Consider the following 17,769-nt stretch of genomic DNA (forward strand, 5'->3'; position numbering starts at 1 on the left):
CTTGCAGCATCTCTCCGAATCACAGCGAGTGGCCGTGAAGCGTTAGTCTTTGTTGAAGCCTGCGCTCCCCCCGCGGAGAGCCTGCTGGGGAGCCTACCTTGGTGGAGTAGTGAGTGCTCTGCCTGTTGCCGGCAGCGATGATTCTCTCCCAGAGTTTAATGGGGATGTTGGAGACATGGTGGGAGCAGGTGATTGCGGAGCAGTGGAGCGGTATCAGATATGGAGACTGGATCACTGGCCACGAAGGGGTCTTCAAATCGATGGCTACCAGCTCCTCCTCCGCTAGAACTAACAGAGCACTTGGGTCATCGCAATCTAGAAAAGACAGAAGGGCCGTCAGTCAGGGAGGGTACCGAGTGCAGACATTACTCCAATCGCACCGGGACCAAGTGACGCACCATCTCGTTCACTTGACTTGTAGTATTCCACACTGCTGCTCACCGCACACATACACAGGTAAGATCACTGCTCGCTGTCTGTGCAAGTTGCACGCAATCAACATTCAAGTCTGGCTAATACTGGCATCTCGGGGTAAGGCTGAGGCGTGGAGCTCTGGGAGTACTTGGTCCTCAGTGATTCACTGTCCACACAACAGTGGGATGGGGGCCCATTTGGCTGATGAAATATTTGGCACAGATCCATCAAGTCACCCGCTCCAACCCCAGATACCAGTGCCCGACTGGCAGGGGTCGTTACTTTGACTGATAGCTGTCTCTGGGGTGAAGACACAAGTCAGCCCCAAGAGACCATTCTGGATGGCCCTTTACCTTTCCACAATCCACTGCAGCAGCCCTACGGATTTACTTCACACACTCTTCCTCTGCTTTATTTTTGCAGCGTCATGAACATCCTGTTCAACGATTACCACAACCCCTTCGAGTCAAGGCACCTCCACCCCAACACAGTTATACTAGTGAGCCAGTCTCACTGAACATATACTGTGAACTTAAACCAGAGGAAACACGCTGGGTGAATGACAGGGTGATAACGGTATCATTTCCTGTGAGGAAGTGCTAGTAGCTGCAGTTAGCTCATCAAATTCGACACTAATTTCAGGCTTTCACAGCACAATGGGCCCAAGTTTCCACAGGATAAAAAACGGGTGCCCCTCCAAGCTGGGCGCCCGTTTTTCGCGCCTAAAACGGCACCAGAAAAAAAACGCGCTATTCTTGAGCGCTTTGCAGCTCCTTGTCTGTTTGGCGCGGCGCCCAGGGGGGCGGAGCCTACACTCGCATCGATTTTGTAAGTGGGAGGGGACGGGTACTATTTAAATTTGTTTTTTTCCTGTCGGCAACGCTGCGCATGCGCGTTGAAGCGTTCGCGCATGCTCAGTGTGAAAAATACATTGGCACTCGGCCATTTTTGTAGTTCTTTGTAGCTGTTTAATTTTTGAACATTTTTTAATAAAAGCACATTGCCATCAGCACATCAGCACTGAGGCTTCTTGCAGCCTTCTCACGGTCTCCTTCCCCTCCCCACCCTCCACGGCAACAAACGGCGGTTTCCTCCCCCTCCCTCCCCTCCGCGGCGGCAACAAACCGCTGTCTCCTTCCCCTCCGCGACAACAAACCGCTGTCTCCTTCCCCTTCCTTCCCGACAACAAACGGCGGTTTCCTTCCCCTCCCTCCCCAACAACAAACCGCTGTCTCCTTCCCCTCCCTCCCCTCCCCAACAACAAACGGCTGTCTCCTTCGCCTCCCTCCCCTCTGCGGCGGCAAACGGCGGTTTCCTTCCCCTCCCTCCCCTCCGCGGCAACAAACGATGGCTGAAGCACTTTCACACAGGTAGGAAGATGGTTTATTTAATCTTTTCTTTGCTTATAAATGTTTATTCAAGTTGGATTTATTTGTATAATATTTGTAGAAGTATAAATAAGGATTGATTGTAGAACTTAATGACTTCCCTTCCCCCCCCCCCCCCCACCCTCACCTCGTTCTGGACGCCTAATTTGTAATCTGCGCCTGATTTTTTTAATGTGTAGAACACGTTTTTTCAGTTCTACAAAAATCTTCACTTGCTCCATTCTACTTTAGTTTGGAGTACATTTTCACTGTGGAAACTTTGAAATCAGGCGTCAGTGGCTGGACACGCCCCCTTTTGAAGAAAAAATTCTGTTCCAAAGTAGAACTGTTCTACCTGACTAGAACTGCAGAAAAAAAAAATGTGGAGAATTGCGATTTCTAAGATAGTCCGTTCTCCACCAGTTGCTCCTAAAAATCAGGTGCAAATCATGTGGAAACTTGGGCCCAAAAAAACTAGAATCCTTTATGAAACAGCAGGAACTGCCACTTTGGGTGCGAGGCTTGTAATTACTTGAGCATGGACTTAGTTTAATCTATAAGGCACTTATGTGATTTGTCATCAAGTACCAGCATCAGACACTGCCAGGGCAGGTACAGCACGGGTTAGATACAGAGTAATGTACACACATTGTCCATTCACAGGCTACCTCCGAGAAACAGTTTTACAAGCAGGAAAGACTAAGCAGGACAGTGCAGGTGCAGTGTGATCATATTATGGAGTAACGCGTGGACAAACGCTTTCCCTTTCACCCTGGGCCAATGTACAGAGAGACAGACAGCACCATTTTACCTGATTCAGATCCACCCTCGTCAACAACAAAGAAGTCGATGACTCGGGAGGTGAAGTCGAAGGCGGTCTGCTTGGAGCCGTGTAGGACGGAGATACTGTGCCGGTCTCCGTAGCTGGCCCGAGGCATTCCTCCTTTGAAGATAATGAACGAGGTCCTGCAGAAAGAGCACATCCCTGTGTGGGTATGAATCCATCCAACTGCACATACACTGGGTGTGAAGATACCACAGCAGCCCCAGACATTACTACACAATACACCACAGATTCACAAGGAAAACCCATCATGAAGCTCAACGCACATCGCCTGCCCCCCTCACCCCACCCCCCCCCCCCCTACACAGACACCCCTCACACTGCCCGCCTGTTGCCCCCTACCCCTACTCCTTTCCGTCCCTTAGCCAATGTTGTATCCATACAGTCACTGTCTCTTTCATCCCAATTTTTCCAACAAGTCTATTATGTGGCACTTTGTCAAACACCTTTTGAAAGTCCATATACACATCAACCACACTACCATCATCAAGCCTCTCCGTTACTTCATCTAACAACTCAAATCAAGTTAGTCAAATACTATTTGCCTTTAAGAAATCCACGCTGACTTTTATTTATTATCCAACACTTTCCCAAATGCCAATTCATTTTATCCCAGATTATTGTCTCTAAAGGTTTATCCACCACTGACGTTGGGTGGACCGGCCTGTAGTTGCTGGGTTTACCCCTCTCCCCTTTCTTCGAGGGGTTTAATCTCCTGTACCCTGGCACCATCCCTATATCCAAGAAGAATTGCAAGATGGCAGCCAGAATCTCCACAATTTCAACACTTGCTCCCCTCAGTCACCTAGACTGATCCCATCTGGACTGGGTGACTTTTCCAATTTGAGGACTGGCAACTTTTTAAGTACCTCCACTTTATTTTTATCCTATCCAATGTTGCTCCTTACCTCCCTTCATCATCATCATAGGCAGTCCCTCGGAATCGAGGAAGACTTGCTTCCACTCAAAGTTAATTCTCAGGTGACTGTATAGTCCAATACAGGAATTACAGTCTCTGTCACAGGTGGGACAGAGAGTGGTTGAAGGAAAGGGTGAGTGGGGGTCTGGTTTGACACAGGCTCCTTCCGCTGCCTGCGCTTGTCCTCCGCATGCTCTCAGCGAGGAGACTCGAGATGCTCTTCCTCCACTTTGGGCGGTCTTGGGCCAGGGACTTCCAGGTGCTGGTGGGGATGTTGCACTTTATCAAGGAGGCTTTGAGGGTGTCCTTGAAACGTTTCCTCTGCCCACCAGGGGCTCGCCTGCCATGTAGCAGTTCTGAATAGAGCGCCTGCTTTGGGAGTCTCGTGTCAGGCCTGCCCAACGGATCTGGTCGAATGTGGTCAGTGCTTCGATGCTGGGGATGTTGGCCTGATGAGGACGCTAAAGTTGATGCATCTATCCTCCCAATTGATTTGCAAGATCTTGCGGAGGCAGCGTTGGTGTTATTTCTCCAGCGATTTGAGGCGTTTGCTATATGGTCCACGTCTCTGCAGTCAAGGCCACCTACGGCCCAAACACCCAAGGCCCCACCCCATTGCTGGCTAAGAACGGGGAAACACTCAGGACCTGCTGGAGACTCTGCCTTTGACACGCGTGTCCTCGACTCCATCCCGCAGCACGCTCCCGCCACCATCTCAGCAAAACCCCAGTGCTGCAGGAGATAGAAAAGGCCATCCGTCAGCTCAAAAACAAGGCATGGAGAGTAGATGGAATCCCCGCTGAGGCACTAAAGCATGGTGGAGAAGCACTATTGGCACAAATGTATGACCTCACCTCTCTTATCTGGAGGGAGGAAAGCATGCCGGGAAATCTCAGATGCCGTAATCGCGACCATCTTTAAAAACAGGGACAAGTCCGACTGCAGCAACTACAGAGGAATCTCCCTGTTATCAGCCACTGGGAAGGTCAGCGCTAGAAGCCTCCTCAACCGTCTTCTCCCTGTGGCTGAAGAGCTCCTCCCAGAGATGCAATGTGGATTCCGTCCACTAAGGGGTACAACATGACCTTACCTCTCTTACTGCTACATTGGCGGCATCCTCTCCTCTAGTAAAGACCGATGCGAAGTACTCATTTAGTATCTCAGCTACACCCTCTGCCTCCACAAGAATATCTCCTTTTACGTTCTTCATTGGCCCAACCCTTCCACTATTTATATGTTTATAAAAGACCTTTGGGCTCCCTTTATGCTGGCTGCTAATCTATTCTCATACTCTCTCTTTGCCCCTCTTACTCCCTTTTTCAGGTCACCTCTAACTTTTCAGAATGGCAGGCAGTGACTAGTGTGGTACCACAAGGTTCTGTGCTGGGGCCCCAGCTGTTTACACTGTACATTAATGATTTAGAGGAGGGGATTAAATGTAGTATCTCCAAATTTGCGGATGACACTAAGTTGGGTGGCAGTGTGAGCTGCGAGGAGGATGCTGTGAGGCTGCAGAGCGACTTGGATAGGTTAGGTGAGTGGGCAAATACATGGCAGATGAAGTATAATGTGGATAAATGTGAGGTTATCCACTTTGGTGGTAAAAACAGAGAGACAGACTATTATCTGAATGGTGACAGATTAGGAAAAGGGGAGGTGCAAAGAGACCTGGGTGTCATGGTACATCAGTCATTGAAGGTTGGCATGCAGGTGCAGCAGGCGGTTAAGAGCAAGGGGATTTGAGTACAGGGGCAGGGAGGTGTTGCTACAGTTGTACAGGGCATTGGTGAGGCCACACCTGGAGTATTGTGAACAGTTTTGGTCTCCTAACCTGAGGAAGGACATTCTTGCTATTGAGGGAGTGCAGCGAAGGTTCACCAGACTGATTCCCGGGATGGCGGGACTGACATATCAAGAAAGACTGGATCAACTGGGCTTGTATTCACTGGAGTTCAGAAGAATGAGAGGGGACCTCATAGAAACATTTAAAATTCTGACGGGGTTAGACAGGTTAGATGCAGGAAGAATGTTCCCAATGTTGGGGAAGTCCAGAACCAGGGGACACAGTCTAAGGATAAGGGGGAAGCCATTTAGGACCGAGATGAGGAGGAATTTCTTCACCCAGAGAGTGGTGAACCTGTGGAATTCTCTACCACAGAAAGTTGTTGAGGCCAATTCACTAAATATATTCAAAAAGGAGTTAGATGAAGTCCTTACTACTAGGGGGATCAAGGGGTATGGTGAGAAAGCAGGAATGGGATACTGAAGTTGCATGTTCAGCCATGAACTCATTGAATGACGGTGCAGGCTAGAAGGGCCGAATGGCCTACTCCTGCACCTATTTTCTATGTTTCTATGTTTTTATACTCAGCATGGTTCTCTGTTGTATTAGGGACCTTACATTTGTCACAAGCCACCTTTTTCTGTTTCATTTTAATCTCTATATCTTTAGTCATCCAGGGAGCTCTATCTTTGGATACCCTTCCTTTCGACTTTGTGGGAATGTGTCTGCTCTGTACCTGAACCATTTCCTCTTTAAATTGTTCAGTTATGGTTTTAACTACCAATGTTTGATCCCAATTCACCTGGGTCAGATCCCTCTTCAACGCCCTGAAGTTTGCTCTACTCCAGGTAAGTATTACACTTGATTGTTCCTTGTCCTTTTGCACAACTATCCTAAAGCTGATATGATCAGTGTTCCCCAAATGCTCCCCCACTGAAGCATGCTCCACTTGTCCCGTCAATCCCCAGGACTAGATCCCGCACTGCTTCCTTCCTCCTTGGGCTGGAGACACACTGATCAAGGACATTCTCTGGTACACATTTCAGGAATTCCTCCCCCTTCCCCTTTACACTGTTACTATCCCAGTCTATATTCGGATGATTGAAGCCCTCCGTTATCACGACTCTGTAGTTATTGCATCTTTCTGTAAAGTGACTGCAAATTTGCACCTCTCTCTAATCCCATGGCCTATAGCACACACCCAGTAAGCCCAATAACTCCTTTCATAGTTCCTTAATTATAACCAATTCCTTCCAATTAATATAACCAATTAATAATTCCTTAATTATAACCAATGTCTTTCACCCCTCATACAATGTCCCTCTCCAGTGCTGCAACAGTATCTTTGGTCAATACTACCCTCTCTGTTTTTTTCCTTCCCATCATACCTTGCAGCCAGGAACATTACATTTCCAATCCTCCCCTCCTTTGAGCCAGGTCGGTTATTGCCTCAATATCATAGTCCCGAGGCGAATTGTGCCTGCAGCACCCAAAGCTTATTTACCACCCACCAGGCAATTATACACATGCACTTGAACTCCATCCGAGTTTGTCTCACGTTTGCCCCGTCTGATGCCTCCCATTTCTGAGCTATTCGTCTCTCACAGCACTCTGCACACGCACAGTCACTCACTATATCAAGCTTGGCTATCAGCAGCACAGTCACCTACCTTTGCTTGGTTGTGAGCCAGAGGATCTTTGGAATTGCTTTGCAGGGGAAGGGACCTGCGGACAAGGGAGAAAGCAGCTTAGTAACAGATCGGAGATCACGTGGAGCCCAACATCTCTGTTCCTGTACATCCCCCGCTTCCTCCCCCTTCTCCGGCACTACCGCCCCACCCCAATGCCCCTCCCTCTCCCCCAATCCCCGGCACTAGCATCACCCCCACTACCGCCCCGCGCCCCTACCCCCCCCCCGCCCCAGAATCATACTGACCATAAGGCACTTTGTTTTCCAGAGGCTGTGGCAAGCGGTCATCATTTGATACAGGCCACTGACAGTAACTGCCATCACTGTGTGAGCTGATGATCTGCCGCCCATCCCTCTGCCAGGTCACACTCTCCAGCTGCTGTGAACGGACAACAGACACGGCGTTATCAGAAGTTCAGCGTGCAGCCCCCTGCTCCCAGTCACACTGAGCCACACTGCAGCGACACAAGAACCACGCCCTGTCCAACCATCAGGGACCGAGGACAGTCCCTTGCCCTAAGTCCATGTGTGTGAATACTACATGGCCTGCCCACGGGACACATCGCAACCCCCCCCCCCGCCACACCCCTTGGGACACATCGACCCCAGCGCCCCCCCCCGCCACGTGCCAAATTGCCTCCCCCCACCCCCCACTTTCATCAAGCGTGACATTTTGAAACCCTGATTGTTGGAATTTATCAACAATCACGGTCAGTGATCTTGTGTGATCATTTACATCAATGAATAATACTGCACTAATGTTCGATGCCCAGGAAAAGGTGACCAAACATCAGACCCGTACTGTCAAGGGTCCACTGGTGCTGGATTGGTTCAGTTTGGATCACGCTCACATCTCCAAACCTGCAGTCGTGGGTTCAAGCCCCATTTCAGGATTTGAGCCAGGGCTCACACTTGCGGCGCTGAGGGAGCGCTACAGTGTCAGTGGTGCTACCTTTCAGTGGCCTGTTCAGCTGGGTATGAAAGATCCTCCGGCCCTAGAAACATAGAAAATAGGTGCAGGAGTGGGCCATTCAGCCCTTCGAGCCTGCACCACCATTCAATATGATCATGGCTGATCATTAAATTTCAGTACCCCTTTCCTGCTTTCTCTGCATACCCCTTCATCCCTTTAGCTGTAAGGGCCATACCTAACTCCCCTTTTGAATATATCTAACGAACTAGCCTCAACAACTTTCTGTGGTAGAGAACTGCACAGGTTCACAATTCTCTGAGCTCAGCTGTAACGACCAGCATTTTTCTCTTAACCAACACCCGATACTGGTTACATGGATACTCTTCCCATGTGCTGATTGTGGAGCCTTGCTGTACATTTCACATAACAGTAATTCATAGAAATTTACAGCACGGAAGGAGACCATTTTGACCCATCATGTCTGCGCCGGCCGACCAAGAGCTACCCAACCTTATCCCACTTTCCAGCTCTTGGTCCGTAGCCCTGTAGGTTACGGCACTTCAGGTGCACGTCCAAGTATTTCTTTTTAAATGTGGTGAAGGTTTCTGCCTCTACCACCCTTTCAGGCAGTGAGTTCCAGACCCCACCACCCTCTGGGTAAAGAAATATCCCCTCATATCTCCTCTATACCTCCTCCCAATTACTTTAACTCTATGCCCCCGGGTTTTTAACACCTCTGCTAAGGGAAACAGGTCCTTTCTATTCACAAGTAATCCATTTTGATGAGAGATGATAGAAATGCAAGTGCTTTGTTCCGCTGCTTCCTACTCACCCCTACACTTCCAGTGGTCACAGCATGCGCTCCCCACATTCCCCATCTTGCAAGTCTCCAATCTTCCAACCTTTAGGGCTAAACTTCAAAGCTATTTTACCTGGCCTTTCTGAACACCTGAGGAACAAAAGATTCCGGCACTACAGAGAACGTAGAGATGTCTGATGGAATGATTATACTCATCTGTCTTCAAGCTTATAGATTTAACTTATATAAAGCTGGGTACAGGAGTGTGTGGTTATGTTACTGGACTAATAATCCAGAGAACACAAAAACATAAGGTATAGGAACTGGAGTCGGCCATTTGGCCCCTCGAGCCTGCTCCGCCATTCAATAAGATCATGGCTGATCTGATCATGGACTCAGCTCCACTTCCCTGCCTGCTCCCCATAACCCTTTACTCCCTTATCGCTCAAAAATATGTCTATCTCCGCCTTAAATATATTCAGTGACCCAGCCTCCACAGCTCTCTGGGGCAGAGAATTCCACAGATTTACAACCCTCAGAAGAAATTCCTCCTTATCTCAGGTTTAAATGGACAGCCCCTTATTCTAAGACTATGTTCCCTAGTTTTTGTTTCCCTTTTGAGTGGAAATATCCTCTCTGCATCCACCTTGTCAAGACCCCTCATTATCTTATATGTTTCGATAAAATCACCTCTCTTTCTTCTGAACTCCAATGAGTATAGGTCGAACCTACTTAACCTGTCTTCATAGAAACATAGAAATTTACAGCGCAGAAGGAGGCCATTTCCGCCCATCGTGTCCGTGCCGGCCGACAAAGAGCCGCATGTCCCTCGGGCAGCAGACATAGGTTACATGTAAGCCTATGAACAATGAACAATGGCGGAAAGGTAAAGAGCACCCGGTCCAACCAGTCCGCCTCACACAACTGCGACACCCCTTACACTGAAACATTCTACACTCCACCCCAACCGGAGCCATGTGATCTCCTGGGAGAGGCAAAAACCAGATAAAAACCCAGGCCAATGGGGGAGAAAATCTGGGAAAATTCCTTTCCGACCCATCCAGGTGATCGAAACTAGTCCAGGAGATCACCCTGGCCGTACAGATTCCCTGAAGTATTTACCATCGTGTCTGCACCAACCAACAAGAGGTTATCCAGTCTAATCCCACTTACCAGCTCTGGGTCCGTAGCCCTGTAGGTTACGGCACTTTAAGTGCCCATCCAAGCACCTTTTAAATGTGGTGAGGGTTTCTGCATCCACGACCCTTCCAGGCAGTGAGTTCTAGACCCCCACAACCCTCTGCGTGAAGAAGCTTCCCCTCAAATCCCCTCTGAGCCTTCCACCAACCACCTTAAAACTATGCCCCCTTGTAATTGACCCCTCCACCAATGGAAATAGGCCCCTGCTATCCACTATATCCAGGCCCCTCAATATTTTGTACACCTCGATGAGGTCTCCTCTCAGCCTCCTTTATTCAAAGAAGAACAAACCCAACCTATCCAATCTGTCCTCATAGCTAAGATTCTCCACTCCCGGCAATATCCTCGTAAATCGCCTCTGCACCCTCTCCAGTGCAATCACGTCCTTCCTATAATACGGCAATCAGAACTGCACGCAGTACTCCAGCTATGGCCTAACCAGTGTATTGCCACTGGACTAAGACCTAGCTCTGTCAAGCCCGTGTGGTGGCTGGTGTGCAATGGCCACCACACGTTAAAAAAATCCACGCACAGGCATCTTCCACCCTTCAGGATGTTGTTCAGGACCTGGAATATTAGGTCCTTCATTGAAAGACCTGTGAACTCATCCTTTTTTGGCGTGGAAGCAAGTCATCCTCGTTTCGAGGGACTGCCTAAGATGTATTATACAATTTAAGCATAACCTCCCTGCTCTTGTATTCTATGCCTCGGCCAATAAAGACAAGCATTCCGTATGCCTTCTTAACCACCTGGTCTGCTACTTTCAGGGATATGTGTACAAACACTCCAAGGTCCCTTTGCTCATCTACACTTCTAAGTGGCCTAACGTTTAATGTGTATACCACATGAGTATACCGTTTAATGTGTATACCTTTCCTTATTAGCCCTCCCCAAGTGCATCACCTCACACTTCTCTGAATTAAATTCCATTTGCCACTGCTCTGCCCACCTGACCAGTAGATTGATATCCTCCTACAATCCATGACTTTCCTCTTCATTATTAACCACACAGCCAATTTTAGTGTCATCTGCAAACTTCTGAGTCATACCCCTATATTCAAATCTAGATCATTGATATATACCACAAAAAGCAAGGGTCCCTGTACTGAGCCCTGTGGAACCCCACTGGAAACATCCTTCCAGTCACAAAAACACCCATCATTCATTACCTTTTGCTTCCTACCTCCAAACCAATTTTGGATCCCACTTGCCACTTTGCCCTGGATCCCATGGGCTTTAACCTTCTTGACCAGTCTACCATGTGGGACCTTATCGAAAGCTTTGCTAAAGTCCATATACATTACATCATACTACCCTCATCGACCCTGGTTACCTCCTCAAAAAGTTCAATCAGGTTAGTCAAACACTATCTTCCCTTAACAAATCTGTGCTGACTGTCCCGGAGATTATTTCCAATAATTTTCCCACCACTAAGGACAGGCCTGTAATTACCCGGCCTAGCCCTTTCTACCTTTTTAAACAAGGGTACTACATTAGCAGTCCTCCAGTCCTCCGGCACCATGCCCAAATCCAAAGAGGACTGGAAAATGATGGTCAATGCCTCTGCTATTTCCTCTTTTACTTCGTTCAACTGCCCAGGATGCATTTCATCCGGGCCTGGGACTTATCCACTTTCAAAGCTGCTAAACTCCTTAATACCTCCTCTCTCACTATGTTTATTTCATCCAGAGTTTCACACTCCTCTTCAATAACTGTATCTACATTGCCCCTTTCCTTTGTGAAGTATTCATAAAGAACCATACCCACATCTTCCACCTCCACACACAGATTACCCTCTCTTCAGTTATCCTCTTGCTCTGATTATATTTATAGAACTTTTGGGTTTTCCTTGATTTTATTTGCTAAGAATTTTTCATGCTTTCGCTTAGCATTCCTAATATCCTTTTTAATTTCACCTTTGAACTTCCTATATTCCTCCAGAGATTCTATAGTATTTAGCCGTCAGTATATGGCATCCGCTTCCCTTTTTTTCTTTATCCTCCCCTGTAAGTCCCTAGACATCCAGGGGGCTCTAGAATTGTTATTCCCAGCCTTTTTCTTTAAGGGCACATGTTTGGCCCGAGCCCTCTGGATCTCCTCCTTGTATGCCTCCCACTGTTCCGACACTGATTTACCTACAAGTAACTATTTCCAGTCCACTGTGGCCAAATCACTCCTTAACTTAGCAAAGTTAGCTTTTCCCCAATTTGGGACTTTTATTCCTGGTCTATCCTTGTCCTTTTCCAGAACTACCTTAAATCTAACAGAATTATGATCACCGACACCTAAATGCTCTCCCACTAATACCCCTTCCACCTGCCCAGCTTCATTCCCCAAAACTAAATCCAGAACCGCCCCCTCCTGTGTTGGGCTTGTTACATACTGATTAAAAAAGTTCTCTTGAATGCATTTTAGGAATTCCGTACCCTCAATACCCTTCGCACTATATTTGTCCCAATCAATATTTGGATAGTTGAAATCCCCTACTAATACTGCCCTATAGTTTTTGCACTTCAGAAATTTGCCTACATTTTTGCTCCTCTATCTCTCTCCCACTCTTTGGGGATCTATAATACACGCCCCTTTTTTATTTTTCAGTACAACCCATATGGCCTCATGTGATGATTCCTCCACACAGCTATAATAGTTTCTGTAATCAATACCACAACCCCACCCCCCCCCCCCCCTCGCCCTGTCTAAAAATACTGTAACCAGGAATATTGAGCTGCCAAACCTGCCCCTCTTTCAGCCTCTGTTATATCATACTCCCAAGTGTTTACCTGTGCTCTCAGCTCATCCGCTATACTCCTTGCATTGAAGTATATACCATTTAGCAAAGGAAGACCTCCTTGATTACGACTTACTAAGCCTCGTTTCCTCAGCCGTACAAATTCAGTTTCTACCTTCTTGCTTTGCAATTTCAGCTCGACTTCCTTCCCTATTGAATTTGTTCACGGGTTCCCATCCCCCTGCCAAGCTAGTTTAAACTCTCCCCAACAGCACGAGCAAAACTCCCCGCAAGGATATTGGTCCCGGCGCTGTTGAGGTGCAACCCGTCCGGTTCGTACAGGTCCCATCTCCCCAAGAAGCGGTCCCAATGCCTCAGGAATTTAAAGCCCTCCCTCCTACACCAACTCTCCAGCCACGCATTCATCCTCTCTATCCTTCTATTCTTATACTCATTAGCACAATCATTACTATTTACAATCTATATAAACGACTTGGAAGGGACTGAGTTAACGTAGCCAAGTTTGCTGACGATACAAAGATGGGAGGAAAAGCAATATGTGAGGAGGACACAAAAAATCTGCAAAAGGACACAGACAGGCTAAGTGAGTGGGCAAAAATTTGGCAGATGGAGTATAATGTTGGAAAGTGTGAGGTCGCACTTTGGCAGAAAAAAAATCTAATTATTATTTAAATGGAGAAAGATTGCAAAGTGCTGCAGTACAGCGGGACCTAGGGGTACTTGTGCATGAAACACAAAAGGTTAGTATGCAGGTGATCAGAAAGGCCAATTGAATCTTGGCCTTTATTGCAAAGGGGATGGAGTATAAAAGCAGGGAAGTCTTGCTACAATTATACAGGGTATTGGTGAGGCCACACCTGGAATACTGCATACAGTTTTGGTTTCCATATTTACGAAAGGATATACTTGCTTTAAAGGTTCACTAGGTTGATTTTGGAGATGAGGGGGTTGACTTATGAGGAAAAGTTGAGGTGGTTGGGCCTCTACTCATTGAAATTGAGGTGATCTTATCAAAACGTATAAGATTATGAGGGTGGATGCAGAGAGAATGTTTCCACTGAAGGGGCGGAGGGGGGGCGGAGAGAGAGACTTGAACTAGAGGGCATGATCTTAGAAGAAGGGGCCGCCCATTTAAAACTGAGACGAGGAGAAATTTCTTCTGAGGGTTGTAAATCTGTAGAATTCGCTGCCTCAGAGAGCTGTGGAAGCTGGGACATTGAATAAATTTAAGACAGAAATAGACAGTTTCTTAAACAATAAGGGGATAAGGGATTATGGGGAGCGGGCAGGGAGGTGGAGCTGAGTCCATGATCGGATCAGCCATGATCTTATTGAATGGCGGAGCAGGCTCGAGGGGCCGTATGGCCGACTCCTGTTGCTATTTCTTATATCCCCCTGCAGCCCATGACTTTTCTCTTCATTATCAACCATACAGCCAATTTTAGTGTCGTCTGTAAACTTCTTATTCAAATCTAAATCATTGATATATATATATATATATATATATACACAACCACAAAAAGCAAGGGTCCCAGTACAAAGCCCTGTGGTACCCCACTGGAAACATCCTTCCAGTCACAAAAACATCAACCATTACCCTTTACTTCCTACCTCCAAGCCAATTTTGGATCCAACTTGCCATTTTGCCCTGGATCCCATGGGCTTTAACCTTCGTGACCAGTCTACCATGTGGGACCTTATCAAAAGCCTTGCTAAAGTCCATATACTACATGGTACGCACTATCCTCATCGACCCTCCTGGTTACCTCCTCAAAAAATTCAATCTGGTTAGTCAAACACGATCTTCCCTCAACAAATCCCTGCTGACTGTCCCCAATTAATCCTTCACTTTCCAAATGTAGATTTATCCTGTCTTTCAGGATTTTTCCCAATAATTTTTCCACCACTGAGGTTAGGCTGACAGGCCTGTAATTACCCGGCCTATCCCTTTCTCCCTTCTTAAACAAGGGTACCACATTAGCAGTCCTCCAATCCTCCAGCACTATCCCCAGATCCAAAGAGGACTGGAAAATGATGGTCAAGTCCTCTGCTATTTCCTCTTTTACTTCACTCAACAGCCTAGATGCATTTCATCCGGGGACTTATCTACTTTCAAAGCTGCTAAACCCCTTAATACTTCTTCTCTGACTATATTTATTTCATCCACAATATCACACTCCTCCTCGATAGCAGTATCTGCATTGCCCCTTTCCTTTGTGAAAACAGATGCCAAGTATTCGTTAAGAACCTTACCAACATCTTCCGCCTCCACACAAAGATTACCCTCATGGTCTCTAATAGGCCCTACCCTTTCTTTAGTTACCCTCTTACTCTTAATATATTGATAGACCATCTTAGGGTTTTCCTTAATTTTACTGGCCAATAATTTCTCATGCTCTCTCTTAGCATTCTCAATATCCTTTTGAATTTTCCCTCTTAACTTTCTATATTCCTCAAGATTCTAAAGTATTTAGCCGTTGGTGTATGACATAAGCATCCCTTTTTTTCTTTATCCTCCCCTGTAAGTCCCCAGACATCCAGGGGGCTCTAGAATTGTTTTTCCCAGCCTTTTTCTTTAAGGGAACATGTTTGTCCTGAGCCTTCCGGATCTCCTCCTTGTATGCCTCCCACTGTTCCGACACTGATTTACCTACAAGTAGCTATTTCCAGTCTACTCTGGCCAAATCACTCCTTAACTTAGCAAAATTAGTTTTTCCCCAATTCAGAACTTTTATTCCAGGCCTATTCTTGTCCTTATCCATAACCAACTTGAATCTGACTGAATTATGGTCACTGGCACCCAAGTGCTCTCCCACTAATACCCCTTCAACCTGCCCAGCTTCATTCCCCAAAACTAAATCCAAGACCGCTCCCTCTCGTGTTGGGCTTGCTACATACAGACTAAAAAAGTTCTCTTCAATGTATTTCAAGAATTCCACGCCCACCATACATACCCTTGACACTATATTTGTTCCAATCAATATTTGAATAGTTAAAATCCCCTACTATTGCTACCCTATGGTTTTTAGACTTCACAGCAATTTGCCGACATATTTGCTCCTCTATCTTCCTCCCACTGTTTGGGGGTCTATAATATACGCCCAGCAGTGTGATCGCCCCTTTTTTATTTTTTTAATATCAGGTCCAGGGGATTTGTTCAAATCCCACCATCGCAGATTGAGAATTTGAAATCAGTTTAAAATAAAAAGCTGACATCAGTAACAGTGACCATGAAGTGGTTAGGTCGGGATAAACACCCACCTGGCTGACTAATCACCTACAGGGTGGGAAACCCGGTCTGCTGTATCTGTCACTCCAATGCCACATCAACATGGTTGGCCAATATAACTGCCCTCTGAAGAGGGCTGGCCAGGTTGTGTCAAATTGTTATCATTATTCCCCATGGACTGCAGTACTTCAAGGCAGCTCACCACCACTTTCTCAGGCCAACCAATAAATGCCGGCCATGCCAGCGATGGCCACATCCCGAGAATGGATGAAAAGACTGTACCTGATCTCCCAGAAAGTGGTGTGTTGCTTGGCTAGCCTGCAAGTCCCACAATATGACGAGACCTTTGCTATACCCAATCAGAACCTGATCGGGGTTTCTTGGGTTCTCCTGCAGGGCCTCCACAGATCCCAGTGAGCGTCGACTTCGATAATCATCAGGCACTCTGAGGGAAGAACAGAAATAGGTTACTCCTCCTCACTTCAAATTTGCTGTCTCTTCTGCCCCCATTCAGCCTATACCTGGACTGTAACCACAGCCTGTCAATGAGAAGGAGGGAGATGGAGCGCCGACGAGAGAGAAATAGCCAAACCAAGAGAGGTCTGAAGACTAAACTGAAGAGGGCCCAGGAAGAGTGAGTGGGGACGGGAGTACTTGAAACATCCAAACAGCTCTCACAGATTCTCGGCCCCTCACTGACCATCATAGAAACATAGAAAATAGGTGCAGGAGCAGGCCATTCGGCCCTTCTAGCCTGCACCGCCATTCAGTGAGTTCATGGCTGAACATGCAACTTCAGTACCCCACTCCTGCTTTCTCACCATACCCCTTGATTCCCCTAGTAGTAAGGACTTCATCTAACTCCTTTTTGAATATATTTAGTGAATTGGCCTCAACAACTTTCTGTGGTAGAGAATTCCACAGGTTCACCACTCTCTGGGTGAAGAAATTCCTCCTCATCTCGGTCCTAAATGGCTTCCCCCTTATCCTTAGACTGTGTCCCCTGGTTCTGGACTTCCCCAACATTGGGAACGTTCTTCCTGCATTCTAACCTGTCTAACCCCGTCAGAATTTTAAACATTTCTATGAGGTCCCCTCTCATTCTTCTGAACTCCAGTGAATACAAGCCCAGTTGATCCAGTCTTTCTTGATAGGTCAGTCCCGCCATCCCGGGAATCAGTCTGGTGAACCTTCGCTGCACTCCCTCAATAGCAAGAATGTCCTTCCTCAGGTTAGGAGACCAAAACTGTACACAATACTCCAGGTGTGGCCTCACCAAGGCCCTGTACAACTGTAGCAACACCTCCCTGCCCCTGTACTCAAATCCCCTCGCTATGAAGGCCAACATGCCATTTGCTTTCCTAACCGCCTGCTGTACCTGCATGCCAACCTTCAATGACTGATGTACCATGACACCCAGGTCTCTTTGCACCTCCCCTTTTCCTAATCTGTCACCAGATTTTACCACCAAAGTGGATAACCTCACATTTATCCACATTATATTTCATCTGCCATGCATTTGCCCACTCACCTAACCTATCCAAGTCGCTCTGCAGCCTCATAGCATCCTCCTCGCAGCTCACACTGCCACCCAACTTAGTGTCATCCGCAAATTTGGAGATACTACATTTAATCCCCTCGTCTAAATCATTAATGTACAGTGTAAACAGCTGGGGCCCCAGCACAGAACCTTGCGGTACCCCACTAGTCACTGCCTGCCATTCTGAAAAGTCCCCATTTACTCCTACTCTTTGCTTCCTGTCTGACAACCAGTTCTCAATCCATGTCAGCACACTACCCCCAATCCCATGTGCTTTAACTTTGCACATTAATCTCTTGTGTGGGACCTTGTCGAAAGCCTT

The 17,769-nt window shown here is 47.1% G+C and overlaps 1 protein-coding gene across 1 annotated transcript in view; it reads right to left on the reverse strand.

The window, feature by feature from the left end:
* LOC139226188 (LLGL scribble cell polarity complex component 2-like) overlaps positions 1-17,769 on the reverse strand; it is a 171,844-nt gene that overhangs the window by 58,234 nt on the left and 95,841 nt on the right. The window contains exons 4-8 of the mRNA XM_070856820.1: positions 16,190-16,352; positions 7,264-7,396; positions 6,998-7,052; positions 2,593-2,747; positions 98-315 (exon numbers count right to left, since the gene is read on the reverse strand). Of these exons, the coding sequence (XP_070712921.1) occupies positions 98-315; positions 2,593-2,747; positions 6,998-7,052; positions 7,264-7,396; positions 16,190-16,352 (724 nt within the window). The remainder of the gene's footprint in view (positions 1-97; positions 316-2,592; positions 2,748-6,997; positions 7,053-7,263; positions 7,397-16,189; positions 16,353-17,769) is intronic.

The sequence above is a fragment of the Pristiophorus japonicus genome, chromosome 16, assembly GCF_044704955.1.
Source record: "Pristiophorus japonicus isolate sPriJap1 chromosome 16, sPriJap1.hap1, whole genome shotgun sequence".
Lineage (NCBI taxonomy): Eukaryota > Metazoa > Chordata > Chondrichthyes > Pristiophoridae > Pristiophorus > Pristiophorus japonicus.